The sequence below is a fragment of the Ursus arctos genome, unplaced genomic scaffold (assembly GCF_023065955.2).
Source record: "Ursus arctos isolate Adak ecotype North America unplaced genomic scaffold, UrsArc2.0 scaffold_5, whole genome shotgun sequence".
In the NCBI taxonomy this organism is placed as follows: domain Eukaryota; kingdom Metazoa; phylum Chordata; class Mammalia; order Carnivora; family Ursidae; genus Ursus; species Ursus arctos.
Window position 1 is genome coordinate 62,474,251 of NW_026623067.1, and position 13,471 is coordinate 62,487,721.

The window sequence follows — 13,471 nt, forward strand, 5'->3', positions numbered from 1 at the left end:
AATTCCCTTCAAAGAACTCTCTCTCCTGAGCCTCCAGCCTTTCCTTCGCAAGTCCTGTGGAATTTCTTTAGCATCTCTCTTTAGAATGTGGGGGTCCTTATCTCATTGACTTCAGCTTTGAAGCTGTAGCCAACACCTGAGACAACAGGAAAGGTTCCACTGCACATCCTGTTAGCTCCTGCTTCTGCTTAAAATATTCCCTCTCCTTTCTGACACCTGCTGTCAGCCTCACATCACTACCCCATCAGCTTCCTCTAAAATATCACAGTAAATAGTGAGGAAAAAGCGAGTTTGACTGGAACTTTATCTTCAAACAAAACTAAAACATCATGAAATCATATATTGCCTATTTTATAAAATGGACATTGTGTGATTGTGCACTAATTCTTAGATGGAAGAAAGAGCTCATTTTGGGGGCATTAACTGTTGGATAAAATTATAAGCTAGCACAGTATGTCTTCCTTCATTTTACATTCAAGGGCAGGAAGGTAAAGAGGAATATTTGTGCAGAAAATATTCAAGAGTTTCACCAGTTTCCGGAGGGCCCCTCTTCTGCCTTTGATATTCAAATCACCTTCCTTTGAAGAGCCTCCCGTGTCAGCGTCCTTGTCAATTTTCTCTCCATCTCTGTTAACTGCTCTAGTTCCGCAGCCAGATCCTTCTCTGTAGGTTTACCCGAGTAGTTCTCTGACTTCACTGCCCACTTCATGAAAGTGCATTCGATTTGCATCTTACTTCTGTATATGCACAACACTGAAAAACCAGCTGGAGGCTGGCGGGCCAGGAGGCCGAGGCGGCCAGCTAGGAAGGAAGCTGGTTTAATTGGGATTGAGGTACTTGCATATGGACAACTTTTTGAGTGCCAAATTCCGCAGTCACCACTGTGTTCTAACAACTTTTGCTTTCCCATGGCCTCTTACACCTTTGGGCTTAGATTCGCAGCTGTGGGATAACCAGGGGCCTCTGCCAGCCCCCAGGAAAGAGTTGTACCTTAAGTGCTTCTCGGCTAAGATGGAGGCAAGGACGGATTGGAGCCGGCGGAGAGCTCACAGGAGACAAGGATGACCAGGGCTAAGGTTAACTATGCTGAGTCACAGAGCCAGGAAAGGACTGGAAGGGTCTGAGACAGAAGGCAAGGGAGGTCCAAGGCGATTTTGGCCTCATGACCAAGTGGGTGAGGCTCGGCCCTGGGGTGGCACAGAAACTGTCCTCTTCTGTAAGACAGCTCTTCGGTCCTGTGCCATAACAGGACTGTAAGTATCTGGGTAAGATGGCAGACTGGGGCTTCAAATCACAATTTGCAAAATGGCTCCCCCTCAGCCAAACACTTCCAGAAATGACCTCTTCCTACAAATCTGTCTCCCATCCAGTACTTGGCCTCTATAGACAGAGGCTCTGCCAGCATCAAGTCCTTCTGGGTCCACTACCCGTACAAGCAGAATATCCAACCTAATGTCCTGTTATGACTTAAGGCCATTTCCCCACTCTTGGTGGCACAGAGGAAAGAGCAAAGCCATCACGGGTCCCTTCCATAAGCATGTCCTGAACTGGGAAGGAAGCAGTGAGACAGGGAGGAGACTGGGACTGGGTGGAGGGACACAGTAGGCAGCCCGAGATTGTGCCCAGGGACTGTTGCCCCCTGGTATCCACACTCTTGAGTAATCTCCTCCCCTTGGTGGGGGGCTGGGTTTAGTGACAGCCTTTAAACAAATAGAATACGGCAGACATAACAGATGTCATTTCTGAGAGATTAGCTATAAATGCTTGAGGCTTCCATGGTGGGTCCTCATGCTCTCTCTTGAATCCTACCTGCCCACTCCAAAATCAAGCCTTCAGCTGAGATGAGCACCCCATGAGAGCCTTTAGCCAGAGCTACCCAGCTAAGATGGACTCAGGTGCCTGACCCTCAGAAACTAGAGGAGATAATATTTTTCGTCTCCAGATGTCATTTTTCGGCAATCTGTTACACAGCAATAAACGATGTGTGGGGCAGGGATTATAGTGTGGGGTTGTTTCCCCGGTTTCTGAGTCCACCTGCGAGAAAAAGATCAGCATCTCCAAACAGTCTTGATGACCATGGAAGACATCTGTGGTCCTGGGCCCTACGGGTTTGATTTCTTAAAAAATAGCTCTCTAGGTGTCATTGCGACAGTCAGGTCAAGGGACATATGTGTAACCCAAATAGTGCTCCTCTCCCTGTCACTGACTCCCACCTGTACTTGGCACTCACTCTTCTGTATGGTCACTCTCTGAACTAACTGTGAGCTCCCTGAATGCAAAGACCAAGTCTTATTTCTCTTTGTTACCTGCCATGCCAGATATTGGCATATACAGGAGGTGCTCAACAATGTGTGTGGTCTTAACTACATTTGTGCCTTACACTTTTCACCAAGATTCGTGCTATCCTAGTCTGTGCCTGGGTAACTAAGTCTATATCTCTATTATTCCCCAACCTCTGCCTTGAAAAAATGCATTTCCACTTTCGTTAAGGAAACCACTAGCTTGTCTCCATTCTATCTACACCAAAAAAACCACCCACTCCCACCCTGTGGAAGGAGAAAAGCCTGAGTAAATATGGATGGATAACAAAAGGGCATCAGGAAATATGCCATCTGCCCTTTCCAGCTAGCCCTTGGCATTTGCTAGACTTATCTCAGCACCAAGTGTGAGCTATGAAGCCAGTTTTCTGCAGGGAAAGTCACACATGGAAAAGCATTTGTAATGAAGCTTGAGCAAACGAAGGGAGGAAAATCTTAGAGAAGGATTGGAAGATGAAGGGGGAAAATCTGAGTCTGTCCAAATCTGAGGCCATAAACAGTGTGTGAAGCCATCAGCTGATATCTTGGAGGAGATTCCAGGATAAACAAAACATGCCTGAGGAGTCTGGAGAGTGTAATGTTCACCCTGATTTGACGAAGGCGCTGAAGTCCTTCCAGCTGATACAGCGAAAGCCTTTGAAGATAGCCAATGTTCCAGACACACATTTCCCCAGAGCAGGCAACGGGGTGGGGCTGCCATCAGGCTGAGTAAACAGGCTCTGCAGGTAGGGTAGAAACAAGGTCTGCAGATAGAGAACAAGAGCTAGACTTTGAAATTGGGGACTACAATGTCACCTTCCAATTAAAAGATAATTGAATCCTTTGAATTCAACAAATGGAACTCATTCAACTGGTATTGTCTAAGTGCCAAGCATGGCTCTATCAGACAAAGATATTCCATTAAACACGCCAGACATGAGACTTCCGTCTGGGGGGGAAGAAGTTTATTTATACACGAATAACAATGCAGTGTGATGTCCACTCTCATAGGAACACCATTCCAGTTCAGCAGGGCTGGGGAAAGCTTCCCAAGGGAAGGAACCCCTGAGGTTTAGACCTGAAGGAGCTGGTCCAGAAAAGAGCAGAAGGAACTACGTAAGCAAAGGCACTAGCCTGCGTTAAGGCTCAGAAACACCGGAGCACCAGCAGATTGCAAGAGCCAAAAGAAGTGCGGAAAGTCAGATGAAAGGCATTAGGATTATTCATACTAAAAAAGGCAAGGCTAAAAGTGGAATGAAAGTTTTCAATTATAAGTTGTTTATACAGAGAGCACTGACCTCCCGCACTGAGGCTGACTCGGTGGGAGGGGGAGAGGTTTCAGGGACCCCATCGGAGTAAATCCACTCAGATGAGTCAGCCCAGGTATAAGGGCCTGAAGGTGCGACAGCACTGTCACCAGGGAGAGACAGGTAGTCATCAGAATTTTTCTCATGTGTGGGGTTGGGTGGGATCACCCCAAGGGACACGCTTAGTAGGAAGCAAGCGGTTGTTGAACCGACTCTATGAGTGAGTCAGTTACCTGCAGAGATTCGTTTCGCCAAGTACATGTGCAGGTTGGGACCAGAGATGAGTTTGGGATCACAGTGGAGTTCTGGGGCAGCTGCCAGATGCCTCCCTGCTCCGTCCACCACCCTCCACCCCAACACGTGCTTCTATTCCAATATTAAAAGATTATCACTTTGAAGGATCACCAAGTTTTCACCTTTCTCACAAGTCTCAGTTTGACTTGGTTTATAACAAAGGAAAAGAATCTTGCCCATTCCTTCTCCTCCTCTTTACTTTTCCCTGCCTCCCGACACAGTTCCAAAGACAGGACATAAAGCAGAGACAGCTGACCACGCCGAATGTACCACCTGCGAATGCACCAGCAGCCCCAGCTGAGATGATGGCTCAGGTGCAAGTGAAGGACGGCTTTTCCTTGCACTACCATCTTCGCTGGCTCCTGCTCCCCCCATCCTGCTCCCTCTAGGCATGACCAGTGGGCATGGGGAGGGAGGATGGTGATCAGGACACTCAAAAAAGAGCCATAGGGGCCAATGAAAATATGGAAAAGTCCAATCTCTTGGTAGTGAAAGAAACACAAAATAATGTAACATTTCAAAACCTGTCCAACCAGCGAGAATCTTCAAATTGTATGATAATAAGTACTGGTGAAAGTAAGGGCAAGTTCTATTTATTGATGGTTACATGTAAAACCTTAGTGACAAGAGGCGAGACTAATGGCACCACGTTTTCACTCCTCTGTTTTGCCGTCCCTGTCCAAAGACAGGCTGCTTCTCCCCTGCTAGGGATGGATTAGCTACCCCTTGGTGACTAGGTGGGTTTGCACCGGTGGGGGCGGGGGTGGGGGGCTGGGGGCCACTGGGGTGGCTTAGCCTAAAAGCCAGCAGATGCCCTGCAGGAGCCCAGCCTTCACGTAGCACGAGACCAGACGCCCCAGATGTGCATGAGAAGCAGGGAATTTTCTCTCACTGACAGTTACCCTTCTAACCAGAGAGAGGAGTTGTGGGCATAATTACTTCGGCTCAGCCACAGGACTTTTTACTTAAGGCAACAATGTTTAGCTAGCTACAGAAAACAAAGCATTTCTCTAACTCCGTCCTGTTGGCCAACACAGAGCTCTCTAATTTGTAACATTTTAAACCAAAACATAGTATTTGAACCTAAACATAGTCATTATTCGTTCCTCCTCAAGGAGAGACCCTCATGAAGCAATATTCCTCATAACCTCTGCATTATTTTCTCTCCTTCCAATCCCCAAAGAGAAATCATTACAAATGGAACTTTAAGAAATACCAGTATATCTGAAGTGTTTGTTACTCTTCATCTTAGAGCCTTAGAAACAGAGGAGGGAGTGAGGTCCTCTGGACTTTGTATAAAAGAGAGTAGTCAGTGTTGCTGGTAGGAACCACCTCCAGAATTCAGCAAGATGGTAACGGAGTATAAATAAAGATTAAAGACTGGTTGACGCCGGCTGGTCATAGAACAGCATAGAACATTGGGTCTATTTTCCATCCAGCACCTGCAGAAGCTACAGTGAGCTTTTAAGAACCCACCTGTCAGCCTCGTCTCGCGTCCTCACATCAGCACTGTCCTGCGTGTCCTTTGCGTGTTCACTGGGGCGATGGTCGCCGGCCTCTGTGACCTGCGTGTGGGAAAGCAACTTTCCTATGAAATGTATGAAAAACATGAATAAACCCCCTTTCCAGGCTGAGTCATTCAAACTCCTTTCAAATGTGCTTTATTTTCTAAGCCTCCAATTAGCTTTTTACCCCCCCCTTTTTTTTTAGATTTTACTTATTTATTTGACAGAGATAGAGACAGCCAGCGAGAGAGGGAACACAAGCAGGGGGAGTGGGAGAGGAAGAAGCAGGCTCATAGCGGAAGAGCCTGATGTGGGGCTTGATCCCAGAACGCCGGGATCACACCCTGAGCCGAAGGCAGACGCTTAACCGCTGTGCCACCCAGGCGCCGCTACCCACTACTTTCTTACCTCCATAGCTGCGGTGCCTTCTTGGCTGAAGCGTTGCACTGGCCCCTTCTCTGGTTTCCCTGCCCCACACTCATCCCAGGCGTGTGCCAGTCTGCAGTTCTCACTGCAGTGCTCCCCGAGTCTGAGCTGCAAGAGTGGGACTTCCTACAATGGCGGCTCTGTCCGTCCTTAAAGGCGCAGGACAAAGGGAAGGGAAGGCAGGCAGGACTGGAGGTTGCCAGGGAGCATGATAGAGAGCGGGGGCTTTTTAAGAGCAATTTGGGCTCCTAATTCCAACTCTACTGGCTATATGATGTCACGCAAGAGAATTTTCAAAATGGTAAAAACATTTACCTAAGGATTAGGCATTATCGTGCCGTGTTTGGTAGCCACTGGAGAAGTAAAGTGTGCCTGCTGTATAGACTGTCCCCAGTAAAGGTTAATTCCTTGCCCTGCCGCTATAGTTGGCAAAATATGGCTTCCCTGGTGGGCTGAATTACAGCATCCAAAGAGGCTGTGTGAATCTGGGTCAGACGATGCCACGTGGGCACCTGGGGTGTAAGCTGGCTGGTGGACAGAGCAGAAGCCATTTCTAGGCATTTGTGACCCTGAGTCTCCCCAGAGGGTGCCTTTGAGATCAGACGCCAGAACTAACAGTCCTGGAAATTAAGGCTCAGGGAACTTCTTAACTCAAGAAACTTCCACGGTGTCTCTTTTTTCCTCTTCTCAATGTTTATTTCTTCCTAATATTTCATCCTGTATGTCGCATCTCCACCAACTTGTTTATTGACTCTCTTGGCTTCTTCCTTTGCTGGATTCTCTGTGGTTTTTCTGCTGTATCACAGAGGATGTGTATGTTGGTTTCTTTGTGTGTTTATACATTAACCCATTTAGAATGCTTCCCTTGCTTCAGGGTCTCCAGGCACACGAGCAAAACAAACTGTTAGAAGCAGAGTGCAACTGTGATTCTTCTTGGAGGAAAGGGCAGACGGAGGGACAGAAGCACCTCAGGAAGTTCCCAGTCACCGCAGAGTAGGTCCCAGCACCCGCACAGGGCTTCCTGGGCACAGTGGGATTTGAAAGCCAGTCTGGGAGGTGGGCCACTTCATTGCTCTCTTAAAGAGGTACGAAAGAAGGTTAATGGTGGCTGTCTCTTGGTGGCTGTTTTATGGGTTGTCTAATTTTCTTTATGCATTTTCTGTATTTTCTAAAATTGTTACAGTGCTATGTACTATCTTTATTGTCAAACAAATAATAAAGGTTATTGAATGAACTATCTTAAGCTCAATGATCTGTTACTTGGGTGAGTTAGTTTGAGAATTAAATTGCCTTTCTGGTTTCCTGATGGTCAAAAGTCCTGAAGTCAGGCCACGGGCAGCATGAGTCACCCCCTCCTCCGCTTTGTGCCACCTGGTGGGTGGCTCCCGTGGCAATGGGGCAAAGGTGAAAGAGACGGGTAGGCAGCTCCACAGCTGTTCGAACCTACCTGCTCTCGCGGTCGGTAAGGACGGCGGCAGAGTGAGCAGGTCTTCCAACCGCCTGAAAATGAACCAATCTGCTCCAGCTGCGGCTATTCTCCACGTGGACCAAAAAAAAAAAAAAAATCGATTTTAAAGTTTAAGTGGTGACTGGGAAGGATAATAACTACTTCAACATGTTTAGTATTGGATAGAATGTACTTAACAACTGTTAAGCTGGAAAGAACTTGGTCCTACAGAATTGGAGTGTAAGCCTCGGGGCGGAGGCCAGCCTGCAGTCTCCTTCCTGTCATTTCCTGGTCTTTGCACCTCTCCCCTAGCACCAGCACACGGGGGAGAATCCTTCCGGAAACCCAGGGTAGCAAAATCTCAATTTAGGAACACCAAATCGATGCATTCAGGTTTTGCAAAAAACAAAAACCTAAATTTGTGCTTACAGAATCACAAAAGGCTTCTACAACTAGTGAATGTCTTTGCAGCATTTAAAATGTTTTCTTTACAATTATTTGTATGTTTCCAAGCACTTTCGGGTAACATATGTGATAAATATGTAGCGCTCTCTTCTCTAAGGACAGGTGTTTTTTGTTTTAAAGTACTTGTTAATTACGTATAACATATAAACCGTAATGCACAGAATTTGAGTGTACTTCTTAGTGCATTTTTACATATGGATATGGCCATGTAAACACCACCCAGACCAAGATACAGAACATTTTCTGGATTCCAAAAAGTTTCATCATGCCCCTTCCCAGTCAATACTATAGAATTTATATTCTGTATATAGAATATATATTCTCTCTCTCTCTAAAATTTTCCATTTTAACTGACTTTAAGTGTACGATTTAACCGCATTAATTACATTCACACTGTTGTGCAATCATCACCACTATTTCTCAAACATTTTCATCACCCCAAAAGAAACTCTATCCATTGAGTAATAGCTCTCATTCTTCCTTACCCTCAGCCCCTGGTAACCTCTAATCTACTTTCTGTCTCTGTTAATTTGTCTATTCTTGATATTTCATGTAAGTGGAATCATACAATATCTACCCTTTTTAAAAAAAAGATTTTATTTATTTATTTGACAGAGATAGAGACAGCCAGCGAGAGAGGGAACACAAGCAGGGGGAGTGGGAGAGGAAGAAGCAGGCTCCTAGCGGAGGAGCCTGATGTGGGGCTCGATCCCAGAACGCCGGGATCACACCCTGAGCTGAAGGCAGACGCTTAACGACTGCGCCTCTCAGGTGCCCCAATATCTACCCTTTTGTGTCTGGCTTCTTAGCTTAATATTTTCAAGGTTCATCCATGTTGTAGCATGTATCAGAATTCCACTTCTTTTTATGGCTGAATAATATTCCATTGTGTAGATATATTTTGTTTATCCATCTGTTTGTTGATTGACCCTTGGGTTATTTCTCTGGTGTACTTTTTAAAAAGAGAAAATAATTCTTTTTATTTTCTTGAGTTAAGTAATTGTATGTTTGGATAAAGATTGGATATTTTAAAAATGTAAGGGGGTGAAAACCACGTATGTCTTTTATAATGAAGATTGAACAGATTTTATAAACATTACCTCTGGTTAGTTTAAAATTACATTAAATGAGATAATTCTCTTATTTATTTTTTTTTAAGAAGAAAATTGTCTTTATTTTCCTTGGGCAACAAGATAGTTCCTTTAAAGCACCTCATACAATGCTTGGAATATAGTAAGCATTCAAAAAATTAGTTTTTTAAATCATTTTCAGGAAATGAATTTTTTCAAGATGGAGCATAGTCTCAGGCTATTTTTAGCACAGTTTTTTAAAAAAAGATTTATTTATTGGGGGGGAGGGGCAGAGGGAGAGAGAGAGAATCTCAAGCAGACTTCTTGCTGAGTGCAGAGCCCAAATAAGGCTTGATCTCACAACTTTGAGATCATGACCTGAGCCACATTCAAGAGTTGGGCGCTTAACCAACTGAGCCACCGAGGCGCCCCAGCAGTTTTATTTCACATTCTTACACTGGAGTTCAGTTAGCTGGGAGTCAGTCAACCACCATCTGTTTAATATATACTATGTGTCTGGCATTGTTCTGGGCAAAAGGGATCTACTCAGTTCAACCCACCCTACCAGTAAAAAAAATTGAGGCATAGACAGGGTTAAATGATGAGTCGATGGTCATTCTAACCACTAATTAGCAAAGCTGGATGCTTTTTCTTCCATCTGTCTTCAAATACCAGAATTTGAGAAATGCATATGGCCTTGATTGAACAATCTATTCCCCAGCAGGTTATATTTGCCCATTCTCCTCTGTTATCCATAGTGGTATCAAATATGTCCACAAATCTGACACTTCCTTCAAAAGGCAGGACCTAATTCTCCTTTACTTGTGCAAAGGTTGGACTTAGGAACTCATTTTTAAGGATGTGAAAAAAGGTAGAAGTGACACTGTAGCACTTTAGGGATGGTCATTAAGGCAATGTAGCTTCCTCTTGCTCTGCGTCTCTCCAGATTACTTGCTCTGCTGGAAGTTGCCTGCCACGTGTGAGGCTATTCAAGCAGCCCGTGGAGAAGCCCACAGGGTAGGGAACAGAGGCCTCCAACTAAGAGCTTTGTGAGTGAGTCATCCTGGAAGTGGATCGTCCGGCCCCAGACAAGCCTTCAGATGACTGCAGCCCAGGCCAGCTGCTTGACTATCATCTCATGAGAGGCCCTGAGCCAGAACCACCCAGCTAAGCCACTCCTAGAGTCCTGACCCCCATGCAGTGGGTGAAGTAATAAATGTTTATCGTTTTATGCTGCTAAATGTTGGGGTAATTTGTTATACATCGATAGAGAACAAATACACTCTCTTAATATCACTTTATATTCACTCCTACCCTCTTCTGACTTCCCTTCAATAACTTACTTTGTAGTTTGCACTCTTGGGGCAATGACTGACACATTTCTTTCAGTTCTGATATTTTTGCTATATTTATTTAACAGTTTTATTGAGATGTAATTTACATACCATAAAATGGGCCAACACGTTAAAAAATTGTGGTAAAACTACATAAAGGTTATCATTTTCAGCATTTTAAAGTACACAATTTGGAGGCCTGTTGTGCCAACAGCACCACAGTCCCGTTTCAGAACTTTTTCATCACTCAAATGGAAACTCCCCATTGACACATTTTAAAGGATAAAGTAACCTTTTGCTCCCCAGATCTGGAACAATCATGTAGTAACAAAGAAAAACAATTAAATCAATAGAACATTTCTTTAAAGGTAAGCCAATTTGGGGAGAAACAACATTAATATGAATCTGTTCACCTTCTTATACAGAATAAAGAAACCTAATGAGATACATTCTATTATGGATAAAATAAAATCTCAAATAAAAGGTTTACAACAACTAGTTTCTACAACTCCCTTTAAGTCCACTGAGTGCAGAACATCCATGTTGTACTTGGTCACCAGTGGACTAGAACTGGGGCAGCCCTGGGAGCACAGCAGGGGTGGTGAATGGCTGTCATGTAGTGATGGCCTCTAGTCTTCTGGGGTTAACAGACACTGGGATTAGAAGGATCCAGAGGAACATCTGGGCTCAGTTAGTTCATAGTATCTGCCACAGGTGTGGGGGTGGTAGGGGATGGCATTTTGATCAGCTGTTTGCCAACCCAGGAGTGGGGTAAAGGCTGGTAGTAGGCGTCTTTAGTTCTAGCACCATTTCCGTCCAATCATCTTATTTTAATACAATACATGTTAGTAGTGACCAGAAAATATTTCTACTGAGTTGAAGGATGGCTACACAAGGACCTATAGCACATTATTGGCTGGTTTTAGCTTCTAGTGTCCTGTGAAGAATAGAACGGAGGATTATTGCCAAAAGAGCATCTTTGGCGGGCATGTTTCCCCTTTTCCCTCCTGGAGAGGACATTATGGCTTCACTATGGAGTGTCCGTGACCATCCATCCAGATATGTAGACTCGGCTCCTACCCCAGGAGGGCAGCTTGAGAACAGAAAAGGAACAGTTGGAGGATGTGTTTAGCTCACTGCACTTTCCATGGTGTGCAACATTTCTCATTTCTCATTTGTTCTCAATTGTCATTCATTAAAAAAAAAAAAAGTACTGACTGCCTTCTTTGTAACAGGCACTGATCCAGGCATCGGTGACGAGCAGTGAACAAAACAGTGGAGCTCATGGGGAAAAGACTATAGCTTTTGCACATAGTTCTCTGAGCCTGACATTCTTGAGGGCTAATCTGGACTGATCCACATTAGTAGGACATCAGTGGGACTGAGAAAGGGCTGGCAGGTCAAACTGCACCTCCTCTTTCCACTATCCCAGAACCTCAGTACAAGCAGTGAAAATAAGGGAAACATGGAGTGCCCTCCTTTGCTTTACTGAGGCCCGGTATCTCAGATGCCGGCCAGTTCCTTTCAAACTGCCCACTTCCATCATCCCAGGACAAAATTTTTGTTTCCTGGGGTTTCTCCTCATTGCTAGGGAAGAGCGTGCAACTTGTAATACATTATGAGACAAAGCCACAATCATGATAATGAACTCCATGCAACTTAGAAAAGTCTTCACCAAACAGATGACACAGACCTGAGCAGCACCCGCCCGGCCCTTTCACATCCACCACGAGCATGCCTGCAGACCCAGACTTGACCGCCTTCTCTGGGCAGGGGCTCTAGCTTCAGGGTTAGAGGCAAAAGGAAGGCAGAGCACAGCAGTCTTCCAAAAACCGGTGGTGCTCAGAGTGGAGAGCCGAAGCAGCCTTCCCAGGCACAGGATGCCTGAGTCAAAAGGAGGTTAGGAGAAGAACCACAGGGGAGAGGGGGTAGCAGGAAGTCTAGACAAAATGAGCAGTGGCTGGGAAAAAAAAAAACTGGGGATAAAAACACATTTCCTTATTGTAATAACCAAAACCAAGAAGAAGGCATATTGCCATGCTGACCTTAACTATGAAATGGGCCTTATGCTCCATGATGAGATGAGTGACAGGGTGAGTAAGTGAGGGGTGAACCAAGGGGGGTGTTATTCACATAGAATATGCCTGAAAATGATATCTCACAGACAGGGAGAACTCCTGGCCAACAGAACCATTAAAAACTGTCTGCTCCCTCCATTTGTTACAAGAAACATGAGGCACTCCAATAAAACGCAGCTATTGGCAGAGGGAGACCTAACATCTGACTTGTGAGGAAAAAGAGCCAGCTGTTCCAGCCTCCGGGACTCAATGAGAACTTCCTATTTCAAGTCAAGTTCCCAGCAGTCCCACGGCTCAGGACCAGGAGGCTGAACTCAGCCACCCTCACCCCAGGACACACACCCCAGCCAACAACAGGAGTGTTCCAGGTTTTATCAGCTTCTTAAATGCACGGGGGGTTGCAATGAGACACCGCAGCGTGGTTTAGACACAAGAGAAGGGCCAGGGGAACCCAGTTGGGAGAGCAAATGAGTCGAGAGATACAGGAGTAAAGGCCTCAAGTCCAACTTGTAACAGCAAGGTGGTCTGGCTCCCCCAGGCTGCAGAAGTCCTACAACCAGGGGCCCCAGGCCCCAGTGCCCTTGGGGTCACAGCGCGGGTCCTGCGCCGGGAAGTGCACGGGCACTGAGTGTTTGTGGTAGAACTGCAGGCGGGAAAGGAGCTGCTTGACAATATGGGGATGGTCTCTTGACAGGTCACGTCTTTCTTCTGGGTCCTGGTCAATATCAAAGAGCCAGAGGGTCTTGGTCGGAGGGTCTGACGAGGGTATCACAGAAACATTGTTTTGAGACGGTGGAGGAAACCAGCTACCACAGCCTGGCAGAGAAATACAGCAGTTTACTGGGGGAGAAGCTTCACAGGCAGGTTCTCACTTCAGGGAAGGAGGCGGGGGGATAAGGCTGAGCGGGGACGTGGGCAGGAACACATAAAAAAGACATCCATCTCGGACTCTGACTTCTGATGCTTTAACTAGACATGGCCACAGCTTCACTTTCCAGGAAAGTGTGTGCGTGCGGGTGGGGGCGGGGGCAGGGAAATTTTCAGTTGTCACAGTGGCTTAGGGGAGCTGCTACTGGCGTACAGTGTTCATGGGCCAGGGAAGCTAAGGTCTCCCGCAATACATGGCACGACGCTACAAGACAAAGAAGAATTGTCCTGCCACAAATGCCAAGACTGTCATCATTATAAACACAGCTTAACGGCGTCACAGTCTTAGCCATCACACCCCACATTTTAAAACTACGTAAA

The 13,471-nt window shown here is 45.8% G+C and overlaps 1 protein-coding gene across 3 annotated transcripts in view; it reads right to left on the reverse strand.

Moving 5' to 3' along the window:
- Positions 1-4,738: 4,738 nt before the first annotated feature.
- The window catches only part of ARSB (arylsulfatase B), a 162,841-nt gene continuing 154,108 nt past the window's right edge, over positions 4,739-13,471 (reverse strand). The window contains exons 8-9 of one of the 3 annotated variants that reach the window (XM_044384097.3): positions 7,277-7,360; positions 4,739-5,463 (exon numbers count right to left, since the gene is read on the reverse strand). In XM_044384097.3, coding sequence (XP_044240032.2) covers positions 5,432-5,463; positions 7,277-7,360 — 116 coding nt within the window. In that variant the 3' untranslated portion in view covers positions 4,739-5,431. Of the gene's footprint in view, positions 5,464-5,548; positions 6,906-7,276; positions 7,361-10,190; positions 13,040-13,471 lie in introns of those variants that run through there. The other 2 variants (XM_057307254.1, XM_026498736.4) reach the window with 2 other exon arrangements.